We start from the raw sequence: 27,743 nt of genomic DNA, 5'->3' as shown, positions 1-27,743 counted from the left end.
CGTGCGGCTGCGCAGACGGGCGCACGACGGTCATGTGATTTCAGCATGGCTGTATTCGCGGATTTGGACCTGCGAGCGGGTTCCGACCTGAAGGCGCTTCGCGGGCTGGTAGAGAACGCCGCTCACCGTGAGTCTCCCCGGCTTTGCGGCCCGCGGTGCCTGCCCAGCCTCGCTGTCCCCCAGACCATCGGGCCACGTTCAGAAGGGACTCCAGGGCCTGTCCTCGTCCAGGTTTCCTGGGATCTCGGGGATGTCCCCGGTAGCTGATGCTGCCACGGTGTTGCTCTGATCCCGGGCGCGGGAAACTCGAAGGCACTTGGGAGCTCTTACCCGCTCCAGCTCCTTCTCCCACGCAAATTGAAAAAAACTGAGGCTCTGAGAGGATGGGGGATTTGCATGGATCCCCACAGCTGATGGATGGCAGAAGGCAGGGCTTCCAAGTGTGTAAGTCTCCCACGCCAGGGCTTTCAGTATCACCCCTTTCTGCCTTACAGCAGTATCAGAGCAATTCGGGGAATTGAGCACAGACGGGGAATGCTGTGGGAATTCAAAGAAGGGGGAGAGGGACGTGAGGGTGACATTGTGGGAATAATATTAGTAAGAAGAAGGGGAGGTAGGGGGAAGAGGGAAGACGTACTAGGCGGGTGGGAGGGAAGCAGCATGGCCAGAGTGCTCGAATGTCACTCATATTTGAATCCAAGGGAAGCAAAAACCTTGAGAGAGAAGACCCTCTTTAATTATTGGATTTAATCATGACTGTTGTCTTCTTCCTTCCACTGTAAAGTGTGGGGATAGCGAAGTTTAAAAATAAGGAGGTTTCTATGGAGCCTGTCAAGTAATGGATGCTCATTAACTATTTGGGGGTCGGGGAGGAAAGAAGGAAATCAAACAAACTGATGAGAGAGAGAGAGAACCATTCTTTTGGCATTAATATGCATTATCTTTTAATACTAGTATCCTGCCGTCCCCATTGGTATTTAAGTAACTTAAAGATAGGAGTCATTATTTTCGGTAGTCCAAACGTCCAGAACAATGCTGTATTGAGTCTGATAAAGCAAGGCCCTGGACTCAGAGAGTTCACAATCTACTGATGGTGGGCAGCTGGAAAGGAGAAGTGAGCAGTGGTGTGAGGGAGTGATTACTCCATTTCTACCTAGGAAAGGGGCCTCTTAAGGAAGTAGAAAGGGTAAAAAGCAAAAGAAATGAGCGAGAAAAAAGGTATCGTACTAATAATACATCACAGAGGTTAAACAGAGCCCTGCCTCTGTGCCAGGCGCTGCTCTAAATCATCCTATGCTTATTATCTTATTTATTTCTCATGACAGTTGTGTGAGCTAAGTTCTGTTAACACCATTTGACAGTTGAAGAACCTGAAGCTTGAAGTTAAGTAACTTGTAAGTGGTAATACTTAGATTTGAAAGCAGGCGGTCTGACATCAGAGCCCATACCCACAACCGCTGTTCCTACTGACCCCTAATCTTGACATGAATTGAGCTGAGCCTATGTGTACAGGAAAGACGTTACGTTTAACAAGAATGTTCAATTTTTCTTTTCAGTTGGCTATTCAGTTGTTGCCATCAATCATGTTGTCGAATTTAAGGAAAAGAAACAGGTAAAAAACAATTTCTGAAGTTAATAATAACCAGCATTTACAGTTGTCTTTCTTTGTTTATATTGGTAATGTGGAAGCTACAGATGAGCATATTTCTTAAATGCACCCTCTTGTGTACTATCTTATTTTACATGTTAACAACTGAGTCAATGCAAAGTTTTTTGTGAAGTACTAGGGCATGGTAGGATTCTTAAAGTTGAACTGATGTTAATTAAATAACTTTCAATAATTTCTAGAAGTACATTGTTATTGACTGAATTGTAATCACAGTATTTAGTCCTTTTTATTTTACTGACGTGGACTCATTACTAATTGATTCCCCTCTTAAACATGCTCATAAATGTGTATATTTCTCTTCAGACCAACAACTGTACCTTTTAGATTATTTCAATCTAAAAACTATTTTTCATCACTCCTATCCATTGATGTTCCCAACTGCTTCTTTGATCTCCAGCTTTCTTCCTTTTTTAAAAAACTTATTTAGTGTTGGGGCGCCTGGGTGGCTTAGTCGTTAAGTGTCTGCCTTTGGCTCAGGTCATGATCCCAGGGTCCTGGGATCAAGCCCCACATGGGGCTTCCTGCTCAGCGGGAAGCCTACTTCTCCCTCTCCCACTCCCCCTGCTTCTGTTCCCTCTCTCACTGTCTCTCTCTCTGTCAAATAAATAAAAAATAAAATCTAAAAAAACAAAACAAAACTTACTTAGTGTTTCTGTATATCAGAAATTAACTTTTCTGAAAACCCCTTGTAAGTTTTCCATTACGCTTCATTCCTTTAACATGTACAATCTAGGGTGACTGTTTATTGTTTTTTGTAGGAAATTGAAAAACCGGTAGCTATTTCTGAACTCTTTACGACTTTGCCAATTGTACAGGTGGGTATTTTGTTGTTTAAGAACCATAATACCTATTCAAATATGCCCAATTTTATGTAGGGTTCTCTAACCTGCACTGTTCCTTCCTCTACCAGTCTTGCTTTTCCACAAGACTCAACTCTTCCATGAAGCATTCTCTTACTATCAATTCAGTACTTCTTTGATGATCTTTTTTCCTGAAATCCTGTAACCTTTAAATAATCTTGTTATGTAGTTTAACACGTGTACATTTTTATTTTGCTAATTATATTATAAATTCCTTGAGAATGAAGACCAGCTTTTACTGATAGTCATATCCTTTATTGCTGGCACCTTTTAATGACTACTTTCCACTAGTAAAGAGGAAAATCAGTCATTGGCATTTTGAACTTTTTTGATAGAATGTTTTTGTTTATAGGGAAAATCAAGACCGATCAAAGTCTTAACTAGACTGACGATTATCGTTTCAGATCCATCTCACTGCAATGTTTTGGTAAGTTATTTTTTCTTCTTTTTGGCCTTATAAGTTGTTGTACTGGTTAATGTTTAACCTTACTCCCTACTTTTTTTTTTTTTAAGATTTTATTTATTTACTTGACAGAGAGCACAAGCAAGGGGAGTGGCAGGCAGAGAGAGAGGGAGAAGCAGGCTCCCCGCTGAGCAGGGAGCCCGATGTGGGGCTTGATCGCAGGACCCCGGGATCATGACCTGAGCCGAAGGCAGATGCTTGACCGACTGAGCCACCCAGGCACCCTGAACCTCACCCCCTTCTTAAATCCCTTGCTCCCAGATATGATACCTGCCTACTCTCCCTATCCTCAGAATTCACATAGCATAACAGTCTCTTCTACTCTTGGCACATATATAGGGATACCATAGTTAAAGAATCCTTTGACAACTGTTATTCATTGAACTTACATGAACCAGACATAAGGTGGGTGCTAGGGATATTGCTGTGAATAATACAGACAGAATTGTTGAACTTAGGAAGGTTATAGTTTAATTGACAAGACAAGCACTAAACAGATAATTAAGAATGTGAGGAATATTTGAAAAGTTGGAGGTAGTAAATAAAGGATGCTCTGAGAATATGTATCGGGGGCCCAACCTAAGGAAGTTGATGTTCCACCTGGGGCCAGAAGAATCAGTAAGTGTTATATAGGTGTTGAGCAGAAGAGAGTGTTCCCACAGACAGGATGGATTAGACACAGGTCCTGGGTCCCAGAAAAACATGGCGTTTTCTGGGAAATGAAACACCAATAGGGCTGAGCCTCGTGAGCTGGCTAACCTGGGATGAGGTTAGGGAGATAGGTCTGGGTGAGCAGTTGGAATCCCTTGAAAGTTTTAACTGAGGGAGTGAAATTATGATGTTTGCATTATAGAGACTGGATCAGAGGGGCTGAGGGGATTTGAGAGGCTTGATGGAAGGCAGAGGATTGACAGGATTTGATGGTTGATTGGATGTAGTATGACTACTCCCTGGCACGGCCTGATCAGCCTGCTAGGTAGATGGTGGCACTTTTTCCTGAGGTGGGACATACAAAGAGGAGCAGGTTTGAGGACACCGTGTTTGGGTTATGGGGTTATTGTGAGGGTTCCAGTGGAGTTGTCAAATGGGCAGTTGGAAAAAGGGGTGTGGCCCCCAGAATAGTGGTCTGATTAAAGATACTGATTTGGAAGCTGTCTCTCTGTAGAGAATAAATGAAGTCATGGCAATGGATGAGAATCCCTGGTTCATGCGCGACATGTGAAGAGAAGTTCTAGGACAGAGTTCTGAGGAACTTCAGCATTTAATGGTGGAGTAGAGAAGGGGGAGCTAGGACTGGAGACTGAGGCGGGACAGTGAGAAATAGGAAAACAAGGAGGAAAGGGAGAAGGGAAACGTGAGGAAGGGTCAGCAGGATCAGTGAGCCCGAGTAGTCCAGCAGGAGAGGGGCTCAAACATGTCTTCAAATATTGACAAGGGAGTCATTGGTTGCCTTAACAAAAACCATCTCCATGGAAATGGTAGGGATGTGAGGAAATGCAGACAGTGTGTGACACTGACTTTGCTTGAGAAGTTGACTCCATAGGGGAGCAGAAGGCACAGAGAGGTTTGTGGATGAGAACCTGCTGTCTGGGTTTTGGTAGGTGGGAGAGAGGAGTATGCCTGCCGATGGGAAGGATCTAGTCAAGGAGGGAGAAAGCGAGATCCCTGAGAACGTGAGCAGTTTTATCTTGAGCTGGAGTGGACTCCTCTGCCATAGAACAGGAATCACCAAGGAAAGGCTGGCCTCCTTTACAACGATTAGCATTGCTTAAAAAAAATGGAAAGCCCAATTCTGGTATTTTATACAACTGCAAGGCAGGGTTCTGGTTCTCTGGGCCCAGGTAGAGCTCACTTTTGATGGGTCACAAAGATGTTCATTTTCTCTTTTTATCATGAGGATCCTGGTGGACCCTTTTTGTCCCCTTTCCAATTGGGAGTGGGCAAGCAGAGGGCACAGAATGCTAGGTCCTAACTTTTCTAAGACCTGAAGCCTGCCCTGTGTCAGCGTGTCTGCCCAGCAGCCCTTCCTGCCTGCTTCCTCCTCTGATTTTTAGAATGCCTTTTCTTTTTACAAGATAAGAGGTAAAAACTTTAAAGGTGCAAACAGGCAAAGAAGAAATATCGCATATTATCCCATCATTCAGAGACACCCCCACCCCTACCCCATGTAGTTAAGTATTCATGTATAACTTTTGACTCCCCAAAAACTTCACTACTAACAGCTTCACGGTTGACCAGAAGCCTCACTGATAATATAAACAGTTGATTAACACACATTTTGTATGTTCTATGTCTTACATACTATATTCTTACAATAAAGTAAGCTTGAGGAAAGAAAATGTTATTAAGAAAATCACAAGAGGGGCGCCTGGGTTGCTCAGTCGTTAAGCGTCTGCCTTCAGCTCAGGTCATGATACCAGGGTCCTGGGATCGAGCCCCGCATCGGGCTCCTCGCTCTGCGGGAGGCCTGCTTCCCCCTCTCCTACTCCCCCTGCTTGTGTTCCCTCTCTCGCTGTGTCTATCTCTGTCAAATGAATAAATGAAATCTTTAAAAGAAAATCACAAGAAAGAGAATATATTTATAGTACTGTACTAGATTTATTAAAAAAAAAAAAAAATCCATGTATGGGTGGACCTGTGCAGTGCGAACCCCATATTCAGGGCTCAGATTCTTAGTTTCCCAGCCTTTTCATACACATACACATATGGTATTAAGTTCGAGATTTTCATTTTTAAGCAATAACTCTTTAACTGATCTATCCCTTTCCTGCTGTCAGAGGACTGTCAGGTATTTTCTTGCACATCTAGTATTTTAATTTATATTTAACAGTATTCTTATTGTGAACCTAATCGTATCATGCTTAGTATGTGTATTTCTTGTCTCACAAAAAAATGGTGAGATCCATTGAAAGCCCAGACACATGCCTTAAAAGAGTAGGTGCTCAGTAAATATCTGGCAACCTCCTCCACTCACTTGTAAGAGCACGAACTATCCAATTTGATTTTTACATCTCAAGCACAGTTTGGTACAGAGTTAAAGGGTAACAATGTGGGAAGGAGGGTGATAGGTGGGATCTGAAACCTCATGTGCTTAGGTGGGCTTTTCTGTCCACATACAAAGCGAAGCAGAAATGGCATGTAAGAAATGTTATGTGATTAAAATAAGTGCAGCTAGACCACGAGTCAGAATTCCACGTGTGCACTCTTTGTTACTGTACAATAACGTTCTTTTTGTATTGCCAGAGAGCAACGTCTTCAAGGGTCCGGCTGTACGATATCATTGCAGTTTTTCCAAAGACAGAAAAACTTTTTCATGTAAGTAACAGATAGGGAAAGAAAATAGTATTTATTATTTTATATAAGAAGTCTGATGTTCTGCTTTTGCACGTGACCTGTTTCACTCCATCTGGAAACTTTTAAGATTTTTCATGTATACTTGGGATTCTGGAATTTCACGAGGGGATGCTTCGATGGCATGTGTTGTTTTGTTTTGTTTTGTTTTACTCATCTTGCTGGATATTTCATGGGCTCAGATTGAAAGAGTCTCTCAGGTTTTTTTTCTGTTTCTTTATCTCTGCTTCATTCACTTATTCATTCATTCATTTGAAACGTCTCTTAAATAAATGTTGGTCTGTCTCCTTCAAAGCTCTGAAATCACTTCAGTTTCTGCCCTTCATACTATTCACTGCTGCCTGTGAGGGAAGAAAGGTGCAAAGTTCTGCTGTGGCATAAAAGATCTCTCTGGTTTGGCTTTCTCCTTTGCATGCTCTGAGGTGTGGTCCATATGCCAGCATGATCATGTCAGCCTTTAGTCTTCCAGAAGTTCTTCAGAATCAGCTATCTGCTGATACTATTGCCCTTTGTGTTCCTTGAGCTTTTATGAGTTTAATTCCTTTTGTATTTTTAAAATTGCCATTTCCATGACTTTTCAGGAGGGAAAGTTGTTGAACATGTATGTTCGTTTTGTCAAGTTGAGACAGAACACACTGGGTATTTTATTTTTTTCACTCTGCGCATTTTAAATGATGACAGGAAAGAAAAAAAAATCAACGGTAATACAGTTTTTCAGGAATGTTTTACTGTGTAGAATAGGCACAGCTACTTTTAGAAAGTTCTGAATGTTGTTTTTATCTTGATTCAAGAAAATAGCCATCTACCAAAACTCTATCCACCAAATGGATACTGCAGAAAAAAACAATGTACTGGTCTTTGATGTTTTAATTTTATAGCCGAGTTCATTTTTAAGCAAAATCGGTTCTAAAATTATAGGATGATTTTCTTTAAGTTTACCCAGTAGATGGCGCTGTTGACTAAGGAGGCTAATGTGTGATTAAATTTAGTTTTTAGAGCAACTATCAATTCTTAATTGTTTATATTACTTCAAGGAGATAGCACAAATTATCTATGCATTTTTTTTAATTTGGTGACGCCTTTCATAAAATGCTCAGTTATAGTAATTCTCGAGAATTTTGTTTCAGAAAAAGGTTAGTAGGATCAAGTGGTTCTCAGTTATCAGAAGCTCCTATGGGACTTTCAAAAATCAGGCACATTCAGGTCTTTACCACTAGAGATTCGGATCCATTAGGTTTGGGGTTGTTAGAGTATCTGTTTTTTTTTTTCCAAGTGTCACAGGACATTCTCATTCAGTGTTGAAACCCTAAGGAGGAATATGAGCATATCGAAGTTCATTAAATAGCAAAAGATTTTAGTTTTCTTATACCAAAACTTTAGTATACTTAGTTTTCTTACTAAGTAATAGCAACTCAATTATAATGTAGAGTGAAAGTTGGCATGTACCTAATTTTTTGTTGCCCATTTATTTTTTTAATTGATTCTGAAGTGCACACAATTTACTTTTCCATAGTCCTATAACATGGTGGGGAGGCATACATTTATATATCCTTCCAAAGACTTCTACATATTTATTATCTTTAACACAACAATCCTGTGAATAAACAGGACAGATACACTTTATTACCCTCATTTTTTAGAAGAGAAAGTTGAGACTTAGGCTAAATGATTTGCTTTAAATCTCAGGTAGTGTGGAGTAGAGCCAGGACTTTTGGGTTTTAGAATACATTAAAATTTCACTTAGCGATTTTATCTTATTACAGTTGACCCTTAAACAACATGGGCTTGAACTGCACAGGTCCACTTTTATGCAGATTTTTTTTCAGTAAATATAGTACAGTACTATAAATGTATTTTCTTTACGATTTTCTTAATAACTTGTTGTCTAGCTTACTTTCTTGTAAGAATACGGTGTATAATACATATTACATACAAACGTGTTCATTAGCTGTTTCTATTATCGGTAAGGCTTCTGGTCAACAGAAATTAAGTTTTTGGGGAATCAGAAGTTATACGTGGATTTTTGACTGAGTGGGGGCTTGGCATCCCTCACCCCTATGTTGTTCATGGGTCAGCTGTATTTGTTTTACTCAGATTATTCAAAAGTGTGAATTCAAAAGCGTGAACACATGCTTTATATGGTGGGTAGAACTGTCAGAAACACTCCGGAAGATGGAATAAAGCTGTAAATAACATACAAGGTATTTGTTTGGAATTGACTATGCAGATATACTCAAAAATTACATGAAAACAGTTTTTAAAATTGGAACATCTTCCTCTTATCTGTCCAGATCTTTCCCATTCATTAAGATGCAGTTAAAGTTAGCACTGTCCCAGTTTTCTATAGAAAATCAATTTTAAAAGACTTTTTTTTTAATCATAAAGGTTTTCATAAAGGTTTTACAAGTATATAATGGTTTGGAACTGGGTCAAATGCAAGCATTGTGTTGCTTAGCAGGTTGTATTCTATAAGTGATTTTATTTGTTTGGTTCTTAAGTAGATTATCTAGAATTTAAGCAAGCATCCCTGTAGAGGTGATATTCTAAAACTAAGGTCTCTAAAATGAGTCATAAAAACATACACACACACACATATGTTAACAGTTAGTAGTTTAAAATCTAACCACCTTAAATGGCATTGTTTCCATGGGAAATAACATACGATTTTCCATTCGGAGTATCTGGAAGATGTCTCATGGATAAACCCTCCCTCCCCAAAGTTACCCCAGGGGATAAGGCAGAGATAAAAGACTGTAAGGGGAGTCCTTTAGCCAGGACTTCTTGGGATGAGAGATGGCGTGGAATTTGGCAGACACAATTACATAGAAGCTTCGGGAACTTCTGAGTTAGTTGCTCCCATTTAGGGATTTAAAGCGACTGAACAGGGTGAGGAGAATTCAAGTTATTTAGTCCAGTGGTCTTCAAAGTACTTGATTTTGTACTCTATCAATTTTAAAAAATATTGAGCTTTTATCCCCAGTACATTGTTTATTTTCTTATAAATTATGTGTATGTTCCAGTATATCAATGTGATTTTTGAAATAATATACACACACAAAACAAATTTTAAGAGAATGAATTAAAAAATAAATGGAAATAGAAGGTCTGTTTTCTTCCTTTCAAAATCCATATCCTTAGCCTTTGAAGAGCACTGTTGTAGAATATGCTCGTAACACCTGAGGCTCTTGAGGAGGGGGAGTACCTTTCAAGGCAGTGCTCCTCAAGCTGTGGTCTGGCTCCACCAGACAGGGCTGTTCCTTCAAATGCAGGTTATTAGGCCCTACTTATTCCTGAATTTATCACTGGGAGTAAGGCCTGATAATTTCCATTTTAAATAAATTCTTCAGGAGTTTATATACACACACTTCAGATTGAGAGGCACTGTTTATGTCCATCTCTCTTTTCTCTGGGTAAGTCTGGCTCTCCCTTGCTTATTATTTGTCATAAAGTACAAACATGTATTAACCTTACACCCATGAAGGGGACTTGGGAGAGACTGAACCCCTACCCTCCTGTTCCCCCAGTTCCATAGAATGAAAAGTAAATGTATTTGTGGGTATATGCAGTTTGGGGAATATGCCTTCCTTAAATCCTCATAGGAGTCCTTGGCCAAAAAAAAGTGACGAACAGTTCATAGGAATTCATACGCAACTTGGCAAAGCCACTATATTCAGGTTCTTAACTGCAAATATTATTTGAACATAATTTATTCTGTTTTAGTGATTTAGAGAGTATATCACTATAATGTAAAATTAGCTGTTATTTTATAGTTCTCTAAATGTATCAATTAAACATTTGGATTAATAAAAAGTTGAATAACAAAAGAATTCAGTTTGAGACATTTTAAGTTTGAGGTGTCAGAGGGAGCCAAGGGGAGCTGTCCTTTGTAACTGAACGTTTATTATAATATGTGTACTTAACACAAGGGATAGTTTTTAATTAGCTGCTGTTATATAAGAGGGAGAAAATGAGCAATACATTAGTTAAAAAGTAACCTAATTTAGCTTTATTCTGGGGAAGAATGCTTAACGGACTTTTAAAAAATGAATCTGCTTTTTTTTAAGTGAAAAACAATGATAATAAGTTTAAACAGTACAAAGCGGTGTGCATTGAAAAGTACACTTTCTTCCCACCTGAAGCTCTCCCTTTTCTCCAGAGGCAATCACTACTAACAGTTTTTGTGTATCTTCTTGGCAGTAATTATTTACGTACCCCTTCCTTCCTTCATTCCCCTCTTCCTCCCTCCATCCTTCCTTCTAACACCGTGCTTTTTTTTTCACCTAACAGTATGTATGGTTCCATAATACCAATTAGAGATATACGTCATTCCCTTGAAGGAGTCCTCATATTCCGTTGTATAAAGGGACTATAATTTATTGAAGCAAAATAAAGGGATATTTAGTTGTATCTAAACTTTTGTGATTGGTATTGCAGTGACTGTCCTCGCACTAATATTCTTGAGCATTTGTTAGGTATAAGGCTATAGAATGTGTTTCTAGAGGCTCTTCTACAGGATACATTCCTACAGGCAAAATTGCTGATGTGTGCATTTAAAATTTTGATGCCTGTTGCTAAAATGCTTTTCAAGACCCTGTACTGATTTAAAGACCCTGTGAGTGCCTGTTTGTTCATTCTCTTGTTAGCAGTGGATTACTGAACTTTTGGATCTTTGCTATTCTGATAGCTTAAAAATGGTGACCGGAAGCTGAACTTGTTATATCTTCTATTCAGAGCTTTTCATCCATTCTTACCAAATTTTCAATGAGTCTTTTATGAGGTGGACAGCGGTAGTAGTTGGGATGGGGCAGATTCTTTATGAGCCAAGTGTTTCTGCCAAAACAGCGTTACTTTCCAGGCTTACTAAGTTACTATGACTGTCTAAAGCCAGGCAGCCTCTGATCACTGCTTGCTTCCTAAAGCCCTGAGTGGGAGTAGGAATGACCAAAGTGGGAATTCTGAAGAAGAGAGGCAAGATGGGACATTCCTGTCACTGCTACAAGTCCAGGTTGATCATATGGGTCATATTATTGCCTGCTCTTTACCCCCTTCCTTTGCTCTGCCCCCCCACTCTGGCCATAGCACTGAGGTTGCTTTGCCCGCAGAGCCAACCTGGCATTTTGAGCTTGTCATCAAGCCTGTGTACGCCAGCATTGTCAGTAAGGCTTGTTTGTAATACGGTACAAAACAGCCAGTTCTTTCTGTCACCGGAAATCAACTAACGGCCAAATCAGAGCCAGATATGCATCTTTTAGCAGTGGTTTTGGCCTGTACTCTTATGCTCGTAATCTTTCCCCAGCTTTATTTTGCTTCCCTGATTTTCCATTTATCCTGTTTTCCTTATCTATTTATTTTCTTTTGTATGTTTTTGTTTTGTTTTGTTTTTGTAAGCCACTTCAAACCTCTTTTGGAAGTAAATGCAAACCTCTTTTGGAAGTAAATGCAAAGTATGTTTTTGTTTTGTTTTGTTTTTGTAAGCCACTTCAAACCTCTTGGAAGTAAATGCAAAGTATTGATCAATAAGCAAGAACAAAAATTAGAACAAAGGCAAGGGAACTTAAAAGTTGAAAAATGCGTTCACTATCATTTGATTTGTAACAGCTCTGCTTTGACCACTTACATAGACTGTTTCTCTTCTAGTTGGAACAAAATTGCTGTCAGTAGGGCCATGTCAGTATTCTTCTAGCCCCTCAGTAGTCTGATAGGAGCCACAGGCCAGGGACAATTCCTGGCACAAAAATAAATAATCTGTGGAATAAATGGACCATGCACATATTCCTTTGGCTTATTTTTCTTCCTGGATTTCAGAACAGTTGGTTGCCTCTTTCTGGAACAATCTGATGTAGCCTTCCGGAAACTGAGCCTCTCTTAGCATGCCATCCTTATGTAGCAGATCAGGAGTTCGAGGGTCTCCAGCCTCTGTCTGGTGGGATGATCCGTGGACATATCACTGTGCTCCAGCTAGGTTACAGTTAAACCATTCAAACCAAATGTGAAGGAATGGCTAATCATTGACAGATATATTTCAGCACCATTATGATGCCTTTGGACTGAACCATACCTGTATCTCTTTAAATCAGGTTTGACTATATCTCCCATTCTTTTTTTTTTTTTTTTTTCCTCCCATTCTTAATGTGTGCCATTTTTTCTTTTGACTTTACCTGGTTTTCTTTCTTCTTGACAGGTTGCTTGTACACATTTAGATGTGGATTTAGTCTGTATAACTGTAACAGAGAAACTACCATTTTACTTCAAAAGACCCCCTATTAATGTGGTAAGTGTTGTACTTTCCCTTCTATATGTGAATCTCTGCAAACCCACACTAACAAACTGGAAAAGGGGCAAAAGGACCTAGTGTTCTTTAGAAGGAAAAACCAAAGGCTAGGTGATAAATAGGCAGTTTAGAAAAGAGGATTTCATTTTTGAAAGCTGACTAAAGGTAGAAAAGGATCTTAAAACAAAAACTATCCAGTAAATTATTAAGATGTTTTTAAAAGGCCTTAGAAGCCAGAGTTTATGAAGGATATTTCTTAAAAGGATAGCCATAACGACAGACACTTAGAGCCTGAGCATTGAACAGTAAGGGGATAGGGCAGTTGAGAAAGAAGAAGTAGGAGAAAAAATACAGAGGGTTCCTGAGGCACCAGCGAGCTCGGGTGGACCGGAAGTTCACTGAAGGAGCCGGGCGCGGAAAGCCCATTGGATGAGGTCCAAGCAAGATGAAGCCCTGAAGCCCACTGGTTCACATAAAAGCACAAAAGCCCAGGGTGACTTTTATAATAACCTCAGAAGGTGGCCATGTGTTCAGGGAAGTTTTTCTTCCTGCTTCTGCCACAGAAGTCTTCTTACTACCTTTCTACATAGTTTCTCTTGTTTTTCGCTACCCCTTGTCTTCCATCTGTCACGCCTTCTTGCCGGTCTTCTTCCATCCAAAAGGTGGGAGGGCTGCACCTCAGCGGCTGTCAGGCGGCCAGGTCCAGGGGAAGGGTTAGGATGCCGTTTGAGAAGAGCGGCTTCCAAACCTGTCTCCCCTTCTCAAGAATTCCTCTCGAAGGAGACAGAGGGTCTCACAGACAGTCCAGATTCCAAACCCAATCCTGTCAGAATTGGAAAATTAAAGACTTATGTACTTTTTCCAGATCGATCCCTCCCCTCTTCTGTCTCGTGGAATCACAGCTTCCTCGAGCTTTCTTTCGCTGTCACTGCTGCTGAGGAATTGGCTCGATGCCAAGAATAGGGGGACACAGAGGAGAACATTGATCTGTGTGGTGTGCAAAAATTGAATCCGTGTGGAAAAATTTAAGTTGGCTTATGTTCCACCCCTAAAAATACGCTACTAAAGAACTTGAAAAGCAGTCAAAATTTTAAAGTCACGTATATAAAGGGAAAACTAAACCAGCTCTTTCCTGATAAATATAGAGTGCTACTGAACATAAAGCAATATTTATTAAGCTCAAGTCATTGTTGCCCATGTTCTTGCTGGTACTTACAAATGAGTAAATAAACCCTAAAAAAAACCCTGAATCATCATATTTTCGAGTTGGAGATCTGTGTTGTTTTTAGCAGCTCACCTCTGCAATGTGGTAAAATGCAGGCTAGCAAGGAGAAGCCATTCAGCTCATCAGTCACAGGGTGGGGACAGTTCTGGTTGGTACCCTGTCAAAAGAGATGCCTGAGATGCTCCAGCTACCTGCGATAAAAGGCACAAACTAATACAGTACCCAAGGTGATGGTGGTCTCGTTGGCCTCAAATATTGTTCCTCTCCAGAGGTAGCAGTCTCTGTCTCTAGAAGTTTGCCAAGGCTTTTTACCAACCTCCAACTACCAATCCGGTTTCTGGAGTTAGATGGTGCAGCCACTCTGTAAATTACCATTCAGCTTGCAACTTTTTTACCTTTCTCTTTGTCTTAATGAATAAGGAAGGCCATTTTCTAGACTTCTTTGCCTGAGTAAACCCACATACGGTACTGTGTCCTTGGTTGGGACAAGATGGTACCCCGTGGTGCTAAGGCCAAGTCCATGGAATGGACGGACAGCAGTGCACAGCACATAATTCCTCATGTCCTACAGCAGTGGTAGGCTTCTCAGTGGCTGTTCTGGCAAGGGCTTTCATTCGGTTCCTTATGAATGTGCCCCACCGTTCAACCCAGACTGTGAGCTTCTAGAGTGCACCAACTAAGGGTTGGGCCTTTTTAATTACCCCAAAATTTCGCCTGCAATGGATGCTCCTTAGAATTTGTCAGTTGAATGGATATATGTCTAATTTAGCATATCAAGGTGCAGCTTGGGGAACATGGCCAAATCCTGCTTGTCATCAGTCTTTAGCTGGCTGTCAGGGTCTGGTGGCAAGCGTGGGCAGGGAGGGAAGTGGGGCACTGGGGCAGCGTGAGGAGGATGGCATGGGAACAGTGGCAGTAGGACCACCCACGCTCGAGTTCCATCTGTAGGTTCAGGAAAACTGCTGTTTGATGGATATTTTTGGCTTAATTCCCATATATTTCAATTTAAGAATTCTGAAAAGTAAAAATTTGACAAGTGAGAAGGATAGGCAGTATTTAACACAGTGTCTGCTTTTTTAAAAATCTGGTGTGAACATTTTACATATGTTGTTTAATAAAAACTAGATGATGGAGTGGAAGGAAAGGCTGTGCAAGATTATTTTTAGTCTTCATCTAGTGTGGAAGTAGGCTGTGGTGTGAATTGGTCAGGAAGCACAAAAGTATGTATTCACCACCCATTTTTCATTTGAAAGAGAAAGCTGGAAACATAAGAGGTAGCTAGCTTATTGTTCAGGGCAAATAAGAGTTGTATGATATGTATGTATTTGTATCTAATAATATCTATTCTAGATACGGAGCTATATGATTTTACATTTAGTTTCTATTAAAAAATGGAAATATATTCACCATGAAAGTATAGAACATGTGGTAAATGTGGGTAACTGTTAAGTCTTAAGTCCCTGTCCTTGCATGCTTCTTTGGATTTGAGAGTAAACTTGTCTTTGGCCATGAAAAGTTGATAGGTTGACTTTATAAGGATCACTTTATTGGGCACAGATCTTAATTTGAATAGGATTGGTATCCTTTTGTGGTGGTGAAAAGCAAAATCATTAAGATACTTAATTCATTAGTCTTCTACCTAGAGGCCTTAAGCCATGTGACAGTCATCAGCTCAAAAGGTTGGCGTGATAGGTTGGAGGGTACAAATTTCCAGTTATAAGAAGAATAACTTCTGAGGATCTGATGTACTCGCATGACTGTAGTTAGTACGGTGTTGTGTACTTGAAAGTTGTTGAGAATAGATCCTAAGCATTCTCACCAAAAAAAAAAAAGAAAGAAAAAAAATTTTTTACTACATTAACTATGTCAGGTAATGTATGTGCAAATTATGTGGATCTTAGTAATCATTCCACGATGTATATGTGTATCAAATCATTGTGTTGTATACTTTAAATATGTACAATGATATTTGTCAGTTATTCTTCAATAAAGCTAGAAGACGACGACGGTTGGGGTTATGAAGGAGGGCCCAGGAGCTCCAGCACCCCAGAGCACTCCATTTGTACAACTTACTGCTGGCATCCCCTTACTTATCTTCACCACGTGCTTAGGGCACCATAATATCAGTTATGTAATTCCCTCTAAAATCTCCTACAAAATTCTTCTGGCGTCTAAGTAACTTGTAGGAAATCACAACTTTATCATGTGATAGTTGGATTTCAAAAAATTGAATTCAACTCATCTTCTTAGACAGCCAGGTGACTTCTCATTACTTATTTTATGGTTTAGGCACTTTCTCACCTGCCGCAGCCCAGCAGCTGTAGGGTGGGTAGGTGTGAAGTATCTCCATTAGGCAGATAAGGAAACGAGACTCAGGTAGTTTGTGGCTCACACTTCTCTCAAAAGTTTACTTGGGAATTGTGCTCAAGCTCTGATTCTGAATCCACCGTCATTTCCCACTGGAAAATGCTATTTAAAATTACTTTACAGCAGAGCTCTTTGTTAAGCATAGAATAATTTCATATTTCAAAACGTGATCTTTAGGAGTTCAGGTTTTGAGAAGAATTTTTTTTAAGCAGCACGTATCTTTGCCTTCCCTTTGATTTTTTTTCCAGTGTTATTGCCATTCAACAATGACTTCAAGTTTATGGAGTTATTTCAGTGCTTATATGTGTTTTGCTCCCTGATGTTTTCCTCTCAGCACTTCCTTTAACTGTAATCCATTTCTGTCTTCATGGTCCAATTAGTCCCCACCGAGAAATGTCCAGTAAATAGTGTCTGAAGCAGTGAAGTTGTTCCAGGAATCATGCCATATATACTTGAGTTGGGTGTGAGTGCGTTATAAACTTTATTTTTCATCACACATATTGTGACCCTGAATGTATTGAGTGCTTTATCGATCCAGTGCTTAGACCAGTGCTAGGACACTTACTGGTATCAACAATTTTTGTGTGGCAAAAAAACCAGAAAGTGAAAATATTTTCACATATATCGAAGGTAAAAGGCTAATCTCCCTAATGTATAAAGAGCTCCTAGAAAATGAGAAGCTAAAAAGGTGGCCCCATAGTGTAATGGTTAGCACTCTGGACTTTGAAAATGAGAAGCTAAAAAACACAAATGAACAATCGCCCAAAAATGGATTAAGAATGTGAAAAGACATTTCACTAAAAAGGAAATACAAATGGCCCTCAAAAGTGAAAGATACTTAAATTCATCGTAATAGGAAAAAATCACATTAAAAGCACCTGATTGGCACAAACCCGGGAGTTTGATGATATGCTCTGCCATAAGGTTGCGGGGAAGCAGGCATCCTCCTACATTGCTGTAACAGTGTACATTGGAACGATCCCTACGGGGAAGTGGGTAGCTGTGATCTAAGACAGGTAATTTCTATTAATTTCCATCAAAAGGTAATTTGGCAACAACCATCCAAATTACAGCTGCAACAACCATCAAAAGGTAATTTGGCAACAACCATCCAAATTACAGCTGCCTTCCCTTCTGACCTTGCGTGTGAGTTTCCCGGGGCTGCCATAACAAAGCACCACAAACTGGGTGGCTTAAAACAACAGCAGTTTATTGTCTCACACTTCTGGAGCCTAGAAGTCTGAAATCAGGATATCATCAGGATCATGCTCCCTCTGAAACCTGGAGGAGAAACCTTCTCTGCCTCTTCTTGGCTTCTGGTTTGCCGGTAATCTTTGGGGCTCCTTGGCATGCAGCTGTGTGACTCCACGGTCTCTGGCTTTGCCTCGCGGTGTGTTCTACCTGTGTGTCTCTGTGTCTTCACGTGGTTGTCATGTTGTAAGGACACCAGTCTTGGGATCAGGGGCCCACCTTACTCCAGTGACCTCATCTTAACTAATTATATCTGCAACAACCTTGTTTCCAAGTAAGGTCACATTCTGAGGTACTGAGGGTTAGGACTTCAACATACCTTTCAGGAGGGTGGGAAGGGGGGACACAATTCAACCCATAATACCCAGCAGTCCCACCTGAGTGTTTATTCTACAGATATATTGAAACAACCCAAAGTCTACCGGTAGAGGCGTGGTTAATTACACGCCATAGCTCTACAGTGAAATACTCTGCCGCTATAAAACGCCCTCGAGTCAGAGCAAGAATATGGTGGGCTACCTTTGGGGTAAGAAAGAGGAAAAATAACATATACTCATATTTACTTGTGTTTGTATGAAGACACTCTGGAAGAAGACACAGAAATTAATAGAAATAATTGTGGGAGGTGGGGATGGGGCAGATGGGAGCAGAGATACAAGACTTTTTATTGCTTTCTTATGTTACTTTCGTTTGTGAATTATATGAACAAATTACCTGTCTTAGATAATGGTACACAAAAGGGTGTTGAAAACTTTTGAACTCAGTAAAGAATTTTTATGAAATTAACAGAGAATCTGTATATTGTCCTGGTAATCAACTCTCTATTTTCTTCCTATCATCTTAAGCTTTGCTTAGTTCTTGGAATTTTACCACCAGTTTTTCTTGATTCAAATATCACACACCTGCCCTTGGTTTATAGCATCATTATGACTGTTATTTCTCATTAGTATAGAAATCTGATCATCTGCCTATTCCAGAACCTTGGTCAGAGATGTGAACAAAAACCAATCAGGCAGACACTGTCATTCTTTATGAAGAGGCTGTTAGGAACAATCATTTGAGGAACTTAAGGCAATTTACATTAGCATGGTCTTAGAAGCAGGCCCAGGTAATGAGTCTGTATTTTATCCATCTAAAAATGTAAAGTGTAGTATTATGAAAGAAATATTCACAAACTGCAGTAGCACATTATGTATAATTTCTCTGTCTCAGACTTTTCTTAGCTATTTAAAAGTGAACTTGATTAATGTACTAAGTGCAAAATCAGAACTTTTTTCTTAAAGGCTAATTAAGCTGATGATTGTCTTCCCTCCTCCCCCCCCCAAAAGAGAGTTTTTATTTTGATCTCATCCCCAGAGGGGGCTAAAATTTTAGATACAATTAGGAATACTTTCTGACCTGGTCCCCCAGTTCTGTGTATCATCCACATCTTTTTTTTTTTCCATCCACATCTTTTATTTCCCCTCTTCTCCATCCTACTGCCTTGTGTTTTAGTTCAGCAAATAGAAGGATGAAGAAAAAAATGTCAGCTTCTTTGACTAATTAGTAGTTTTGGTAAGAGAAGTAGCCAAGGGAATAGTTGAGACTATGGCTGAAGGAAGTGTTTTGGTTGAATAATTAGCCATGTTCATCCTGGTTACTTTTACAGGAATAATCTGCATTATTACATAAGCTTTTTTCTATAAGCTACTATTTAGCTTATAGAAAGCATTATTACATAACCTCTTTTCTATAAGCTACTATTTATCTACTCAGAATATAAATATATTAAACACTTTTTGCATAAAAGGCAGTTGTGTGTTATGAAGAAATACCATGACACCAGCTCTCAAGCAGTGCATAAGACAGGCAGGGAGACGGACGTGCACACTTAACTGTGGCACAGAGAGTATCATCACAGACACCATTCCCAGAAAGAATCAACACAAGCCCAAGGATTAGAGGTGGGAAAAAGTCGTCAGGGAAGATGGCAGTATGGAAAATCTCATGTAAATTTTAACTAAGCTAATATCAGATATGTAAGGAAATCTGTAATAAAATCTCAGAGCCTTAAGGCAAGAGGAAGTTAATGAAGGGAGGATTAGGGGATGGGAGAAAGGAAGTCTCTGTTCAGGGAGGGAAAGTAGGAGCCTTCCATGTACACCTGAATTAAATCAAGGTGGGCTGCCAGTTCTGGAAGAAGACCGGTTTTTCCGTTCCCTGCGAACATTCAGAAGTAGACCTCCAGCAGCCACAGCTGACCACTCCCAGCTCATCCTCTGGGTAATAGAAACTCATTTGCCAGGCGCTGCCCGGTTTGTGCCTGCCGTCCTTCCTTTGTTCATTCAGAAGACCACTGCAACCAAGGGACTTGGCCCTGCCATGCTAGCATCCTTCAGATGCTTCTCACTGCTGAGTCTGCCTGCAGTCCTAAAGACCTGCACGGTGGCTGTTCCCACTGTCCTTAACCTCAGGGCGCCCCCTCACTCTGTCTTCCCCAGCCCATGACCTTCTCTCCATGCTCCCACACTCCCTCCAACCCCAGAGCCTCTCCCTGTACTCCTCCCTCAGAAAATGCTCCTTTCTCTACGGTTTACTCAGTTCTTTCGTCATCCACTCCTAAACTTCTCCTTGATAGCACTTACCACAGTTGAAGTGTTAGGTTTTTGTGTAGTTATTTGATAATCCCCCTAGAGTAAACTATAAGCTCTGAAAAGGGAGGATCCATGTCAGCTTTTGCTCACCATTCCCACACATAGTTGCCTGAACACATATCTTGTGAATGGATGAAGATCCAGAGTTGCTCATCAGAAAAGATGGACAGTGTAGTGGTGGCTTTCAGTTCTCTCTCCACCCCTGCCAGGCTGTTTTCTTACCTGTGGATGCCTACCTATTAAAAATGTATTAAGTAGGAAAGAAGTTTCTTTTTCTCATGTAAAAGACCAAGCTTGTCTGGTGAGCTGGGCAAAATAGTTAAGAGCCCAGGCTTCTTCGATCCCTGAGCCCAGCCAAAGCTCAGGGCCCCTAGAAGTAAAGAAAAAGGGGAGAACAGATAATTGGGGGCAGCTAGCAGTCTCTGCCACAGTGCCTTATAAAGGTATCATAAGGGTTAAATATATACATAAGACTCTTAGCACCTGACACATGGTACTTCCTTCATTCAACATACATAATAATTGACTCACCTGAGGGGCTTTCCCACCCTATTCTTTGAGCTTTTTTCAGCTCTTCATTTCTTTGTCTCACATTCTTGGGTCAAATTTTTTGTTTTGTTTTTTTTTTGTTTACTGTGTTTGCAGTTTACCCTAAGTGTAGGGAGCACATCTCCATTTTCCTTTTAATAGTTCATGGAGGAATAGCCCATCTGGCACCCCACTGGGACTTTGCTCTGCCTCAGGATTCCTGTTTATATAAAGTCAGCTTCCCCACAGCTAAGATAAACTCTTGATCAAAGAGAGCCAAACATCTGCCTTCTCCTGTGGATGGTGCCATTCGGGCATAAATCTGCCTTTGTTTAAGGCTGTACCTTGACATGCAGGAGGTCTGTGATGGGGTTGAGGAGGGAGATGAGGAAGAATCTTAGTGAAAAGAAAGCAGGACAGTGTGTGTTTATCCTTGACAGTTTATTTTCTTTATCTCCTGTGAAGGCAATTGACCGAGGTGTGGGCTTTGAACTCGTCTACAGCCCTGCTATCAAAGATTCCACAATGAGAAGGTACACAATTTCCAATGCCCTCAATTTGATGCAGGTCTGCAAAGGAAAGGTATGGTTCCCTAATTTCAGGATGTTTTTCAAATCTAGCAGTTTATTCTTATTATTAATATACTGGAATTGTTTAACTGATTCCTTTTCCCTAAAGCAGAACATTCTCGAGGCCCAGAAACAAATTCTCCCATGTCAATGAGCCCTGCAAGTTTTAAGGGAAAGAAAAATATCAAAGGAAGAATAATGCAAGGGTGGGGGAGGAAGATCTGTTGAAACCCTTTATCTTCCAATAAAGAATTTGTAGTTTACCTACTGTGAAAAGAATGGTCTAGATAACAATTTTTTGTCATCAGTGAGTTGAATTAAGATTATATGACCTTTTCAACTAGTTTTTTAAACGAATTCACCTTCTGTAAGATCTGGTGGGAAGGCTTACTCTGTTTCTTGTCCTGTAGGCTGCTGTTGGTCCTAAGGTCTTTCTTTGACTTTGATTCTTTACCTTATCTTTAAAAGAAGTTGGTATTTGTAGAGCCTTAAATGTTAAAAAGTGATTACTGGTTATTTGTATTAGAAGACTTTTCAATTTTTTTTTTTTTTTACATTTATCTGAGATTAATGTTGATCACTTTCTGTTTTGCAGAATGTGATTCTATCTAGTGCTGCAGAAAGGGTGAGTCTGGCATGAGTACTTTGTTTACACTCTTCAAGTTATAAAACTTTGAAACATTTCTAGAGGATAAATTAATAGTAATGAATGCTTATTGCATATTTTCATTTTGAACTGCCTGTGCCCATTGCAAGTGCTGAAGAGTGAAATGTGTCCCCATTCCTTTTGGGCTGCAGGTTTTGTTTATGTGAAGTTTTTTCTTTATGCTATTACAAAATGCTTTCAGAGTTCTTTTAGAAACTTTTGGAAACTTAAAGAAACCATCAAAATTATAAGGACTTAAATTGATGCGGTTGACTCCTTTATTTTTGGATACTTAAGCATCCTATTAATTTACTGCAAATGAAATCATTGAAATGTTATGAGTAACTTCTCTCCTATCTATTTTTTGTTCACTTTATTTTAGCCTTTAGAAATAAGAGGCCCATACGATGTGGCAAACTTGTATCCTTTTCTGAGTTAGAAGTTGTTGAATTGTTCTTTTAGGAAACTTGGAATTTGATGTGATATTATAGTTTAAGATTTTTTTTTAACCTTTTACTGTGAGTTTACCAATTAAAAATTTCAAGGACAAATTATATAGGTTGTAGAGAGCTTCATCCTTTTGTTTCCTGGGTTAAGGGTGAAATAGAAAAAGGGGAACGAGGGACTCTCTATCATAAAAGCTTAGAGCGAGTCTCTTCACAGATGCCTGTTGCATTCAGGCTAGAACTGCTGGAGAGTGAGTCTCTCTTGGTGTGGCCAGGGGAGCTGGCGTTGGCATTTGGGTTTCTGTTAGTCCCCTGTCCCTGGCTGACGCTGGCTTGAAAGCTTTAATGGCCCCACCAGAGGACTGCTGTTTGGGCTGTCTGAAAGTGACGCCAAGGCCGCCGTCTCCACCAACTGCCGAGCAGTGCTTCTACATGGAGGTAAGCAAGTTCTTCCAATAAAAACACCAAATGCTCATGTTAGGAGCCAGCCTTTTTTAATCAGATGATGGAGCCTCGTTTACTTTTACCTGCTCTGCAAAGCTCCTTCAGGCTCGTCTTTGCTCAGCCTGTTTTAACTCTGCCCTTCACTTCAGGCTTTACTTTGTGTACTCTGTGGACTGAACATGGTCTGCGTTACTGAGTGCCGAACGTGTCTTCCAAGCTCTGCATGTGTGTCCCTGTCTATCTTTCTCCTCCCTCCTCTCCAGAGAGGCACGCTTCCCCTGCGGAAATCATTGTTTGCAAGAACTGAAATGTGAAAAATTGATGTTAAGCCGTTTATTCGGAACACAAAAACAGCAAATACATTTTAAGAACCCAACTAACAAACTCAAATAGTATCTTTTCACATTTATTACAACTCGTGATCCTTTTTCTCATTTGTTTTTGTTTACATGCTCAACTGTGTGCACACTATATATTTTTTACTCACATTTCATTTACATATATCTCCTCTTCACCTTAATTCCACTACTTGAAGCCACTGAACTTCTTATTCATCAGATAAAAATTAAACTAGAAGTATTTGATATGCCAAGACTTCAGAGAATGAAAATGAGGTTTTATTAAAAGAAAAAAATTTAGAGGTACCTGAGTGGCTCAGTCAGTTAAAGTGTCCTTCCAACTCTTGGTTTTGGCTCAGGTCTTGATCTCAGGGTTGTGGGATCGAGCCCCACGTCAGGCTTTGTGCTCAGCACGGAGTCAGCTTGTAGCCTGAATGCAACAGGCATCTTGGAAGACATGTATTTGCACACACTTGCGCTCTCAAATAAATAAATAATACTGTCTCTATTCCTTCCCTTTTTAAAAAAAACAAAAAAACATTTACACTTTGGATCTGCTGTTTTATCTTTGTTCTCTCTGTGATTTTTAGCACTGCTATAGCAGTAGTGGTCATGAAGCAGTTTACTTGATATCACCTAGACGAATTTAAACTTCAGAATAGGGCTTACATGTAGACTAGGTTATTTGGCATATGAATAGGTGAGTTATTGAGGACTTGTGCGTTGTGTCTAGATTTTAATGATCTGATCTCCACTTGGGAGGTCAATACTGATTCCTGTATTGACTTACCATAAATTAGATGATTTTGCTTCTGTTTTCAACATTTTTAGTTTGAGATAATTGTATTAGGTAGCCTAGACCCCATCACGTAAGTTCTGGGAATGGCCAAATTAATTAGGACTTGTCTTGAAATTAGGAAATAGTTGGTTCATGCTTTGGTTGTTCTGCCATTATTTTTGTCTGTTTTAAATGAACATAAGGAGTCATCAGGATTTTGGATAACAATTGGTGTTCCAAAATAGACTAAAACAAAAAAGGGAAACTAATAAGAAAATGTAATGGGAAAAAGATGAAGTTCTACATTGACTTCAAAAAACTCAGCTAGTCAACAGAGGATATGTGTAAAGCTAGGCTTTTATGGAAGCTGAACTAAAGGAAGCCTGTGGATTTTAGGTGGCATTACCTTCCCCCTAGTGTGACAGTCCTGGTTTATGGCTGCTGTCCCTGCAGAATTAACAGCACATCTGGAGGATACATTACAATTACCCTGCTTTTAGCTGACATTGGCATCAATGTTAGACTGTGGTATGGGGGATTCCTAAGATTGTGAATTCAGCCGCAGGTTACACTAGAAGAAATAAAAGAATCTGAAGCAAGGGGATTCAGAGTCTCACCATTACCGTCTGCGTTGATGAAGTCCCAGCTGGCTTGTGTATCATCCCGAGTGCCCCATTCCAGAAGGACAGCAGTGCGCAGGAGTACTATCAGTCTGGAAGCCTTATCGTGGAATGGTTGAAAGCAGTGCTGGAATGGATACCTGGAAATGGAAGACTTAGGACACGTAGTAGCTGCCATTCAACATGGGAAAGCTCGCTATAGGGAATCAGAATTAGGTGGCCGTGGGCGCCTGGGTGGCTCAGTCATTAAGCGTCTGCCTTCGGCTCAGGTCATGATCCCAGGGTCCTGGGATCAAGTCCCACATCGGGCTCCCTGCTCGGCAGGAAGCCTGCTTCTCCCTCTCCCACTCCCCCTGCTTGTGTTCCTGCTCTTGCTATCTCTCTCTTTGTCAAATAAATAAATAAAAATCTTTAAAAAAAAAAAAAAAAAAAGAATTAGGTGGCCGTTCAGGGTTCCAGAAACCAGTGAATAGCAATCCTAAGGAGGTTGTAGAGAAGGGACAGAGGAAGTTGGCATTTTAATGACCTTGAGAGAAGTTTGTCCCTTTTATAAGTTAAAACTCTAAATAACTGGCAAAGATTTAGTAGACTTGGTAATGCTTACGTAACTCTTTAGAATTGACTTTGCTTTTATTGAAACAAATCTTAACTGATTTATATTTATCAAAGTTCTTTTGATTCTCTCTTCTTTGTAGCTAATGGATCTCTCCCTCTCTCTCCTCCCTAGTTCTTATTTCATAAGGACTAAATTTGGATCTTTTCATGGCATTATGGACCTTAAGCTACCCTTCCAGCCCCATTTCCCCCTAAATTTTTCACACTCCTCCTTCACACCAGTTTATTGTCCCCAAACATACCAGGTTCTTCTTACTTCTGTCTCCATGCCTTGCAAAGGAATCCTCTCCTCTCTTTTCCTTTTTCTGAATTCCTAGTGTTACTTCTGTTACGATACCTTCCTGATTCATCCAGGCAGAGTGTCTTCTTATGGGTGCCTCCATTCCCATTACATTTGCCCCTAACGTGCTTTTATTTCTGTGGTAGGCATCTCAGTGCCCTCTGTAGATGACACAGTGCCTGGCCCAGTAGTATATTTTTAGCTGAAATTGGATAGATTTAAGTTGAACTCTGCTGCCAGCCTGACCTAACACCTAGTAATTCCCATTCTTTATCCATCGTCACCAGTATAGGAGAGATCGATAAATGTGTGAGTTTGATTTTCTTCGTTCACTCAGCAAGTATTTTTTGAACACCTGTTAGATAGCCAGGCATTGCTGGGTGTTGATAATACAATACAACTGATTCTTCAGAGGTACATAGATGACCTAGCGAGGGACCCAGATATGGTACATGCTGTAAAATGAAGTAAACACACGTCATCACTGTGGAAGCGATACAGTTGACTGTTGACCAGGCTGTCTTGATTCATCTGCCTTTCTACCATACATAAGACATCTGCTAGGGGCACCTGGGTGGCTCAGTTGGTTAAGCGACTGCCTTCAGCTCAGGTCATGATCCCACGGTCCTGGGATCGAGGTGGGGATCCCTGGGTCCTGCTTCTCCCTCTCCCACTCCCCCTGCTTGTGTTCCCCCTCTCGCTGTGTCTCTCTCTGTCAAATAAATAAATAAAATCTTTAAAAAAAAAAAGACATCTGCTGCACCAAAGTCTGTGACTTGGGCCCTGGCTACATAAGATCCATGGACAGACCATTCGAGAGAACCTGCCCTGCAGTTTTGCCCTTGAGTAATCCCTTTAGAATGAATTAGATGTAAATAATATACTAATATTTGTATACGTTGGGGAAGAAAAGGTACTAAAAGTGAATGACATCAGTATCCATAGCAGTTCATTCTGGTTTTATCATTTACTAATGTTGTAAGTCAAAGTAACATGGTGATACTTGTTAAACCACGTCTTTTTAAATCATGTCTTAACTTAAGGCCTATGGTTTCCCTGTTTGTTTTATAGAAACTAGAAAAACTGCTTTTGGAATTATTTCCACAGTGAAGAAACCTCGGCCATCAGAAGCAGATGATGATTCTCTTCCAGCTTGCAAGAAAGCCAAGTGTGAGGGCTGAGAAGAATCCCCAGTCTCTGTCAACACTCCCTTCTTCCTTTTGAAAGTCCATCAGCCACAATAGAAATACTACCTTTATGATTTACTGTTTTCATTTGGAGCTAGAAATCAGTAGTCTATAAAAACAATTTTATATTCAAGCCGTTAAAGTAACAAAACCTAGTGAAGCAGTAAAAAAGAAGACTGCCCACTTAATGAATTTAGATATATTTTAAGAGAAAATCAGAAATGAGTTTATTTATTTTTTTGTGTTAAGTGATAAAATAGCAGGTATAATTGAATAAGATGTTTCCATATTTCAGGAGACTCTTTAAAAATGTTTCTTCTTCATTTAAAAATACATGCTTTTCTGCTTTACTTGATATACATGGCTTATTATTTTTTAATCTTACTTTTCAAAAAGGGGTTATTTTGAGGCCTCTTAAGACATACTACGGGGTTGGCTTTTAGTTGATTTGTTTTTGTTGTAAACCTCTCTCATTTTATTCATCAAGTCAGAGTTCTTTCTGAAAAGAATTGCTATAAAATTTGTGGAAGGAGAGAGAAAGTACATGTAAAATTACACGTGGCCTCTTCCTTTGCTGGTTCTTACCTCCATGATGTTCTTGAAATAGAATTCCCTCCTTTGAGTTGGAAGTCCCTGAAAACCTAATATTGATTTTCCTAATAGCAGTATTAAAAATATCAAACCATTGTACTCAACCAACTTTGGAAATAATTTTTTTTTTTAAGTAGCAGAATCATTAAAATAAATGGAAGTAGCCTTTTTTGTGAATATCTGTATTCATGTTACGTTGATATAAAGAAAATAATTTCAGTGAGGAAAAGGACACCATGCTGAGAGAGAGTCATATTTATTTATTATATTTATTAAATGAGAAAAATCAGCATCATTTTAATGGATGTAAGACATTGGATAAAACTTAAAATCCACTCCTGGTTTTGAAAATGATAAAAACCCATAGCAAAACACCAGTAGAATATCTCACACACACACACGCACACACACATGTATGTCCATATATATATTTATATATTGTATGTATTGAGCATGATGGCTCTAAAAGCATTTTTGTCTGACTTCCACTTGAGCAATTTGATGGATTAACCGACTCCGTGCCCTCCGTAAAATGATGCCGTGGCCACTGAGCCCACACGTGAGTCTGCCACTTGCTCGAGCACCAGCTTGCTTCTGCCCTCAGCCCACCT

General features: G+C 40.0%; 1 protein-coding gene and 1 long non-coding RNA gene across 4 annotated transcripts; both read left to right on the top strand.

Moving 5' to 3' along the window:
* RPP30 (ribonuclease P/MRP subunit p30) lies at positions 1 to 27,309 on the top strand. 3 transcript variants are annotated; one of them, XM_006737918.3, is made up of 11 exons: positions 2 to 127; positions 1,557 to 1,612; positions 2,428 to 2,484; positions 2,882 to 2,956; positions 6,236 to 6,307; positions 12,525 to 12,614; positions 21,084 to 21,200; positions 21,783 to 21,812; positions 22,216 to 22,253; positions 22,638 to 22,717; positions 26,426 to 27,309. In XM_006737918.3, the coding sequence occupies exons 1-11, from the start codon at positions 46 to 48 to the stop codon at positions 26,533 to 26,535; spliced, it is 807 nt and encodes a 268-aa protein (XP_006737981.1). In that variant the 5' UTR covers positions 2 to 45; the 3' UTR covers positions 26,536 to 27,309. The 3 variants fall into 3 exon arrangements, with proteins under 3 accessions (XP_081679982.1, XP_006737981.1, XP_030888939.1); XM_031033079.2 differs by lacking the exon at positions 2 to 127 and adding an exon at positions 179 to 444; XM_081823856.1 differs by lacking the exon at positions 12,525 to 12,614 and having other exon boundaries at positions 1 to 127.
* On the top strand, positions 12,622 to 21,075 carry LOC145722175 (uncharacterized). The gene is made up of 3 exons (XR_014146256.1): positions 12,622 to 17,249; positions 17,299 to 17,533; positions 20,781 to 21,075. It is a non-coding gene; the product is annotated as an uncharacterized LOC145722175 (long non-coding RNA).
* Positions 27,310 to 27,743: the final 434 nt, after the last annotated feature.

This window comes from Leptonychotes weddellii, chromosome 6, assembly GCF_054177405.1.
Source record: "Leptonychotes weddellii isolate Sample4059 chromosome 6, ASM5417740v2, whole genome shotgun sequence".
NCBI lineage: Eukaryota > Metazoa > Chordata > Mammalia > Carnivora > Phocidae > Leptonychotes > Leptonychotes weddellii.
The sequence above is the reverse complement of the archived record's forward strand: the minus strand, read 5'-3'. Positions and strand labels throughout refer to the sequence as shown.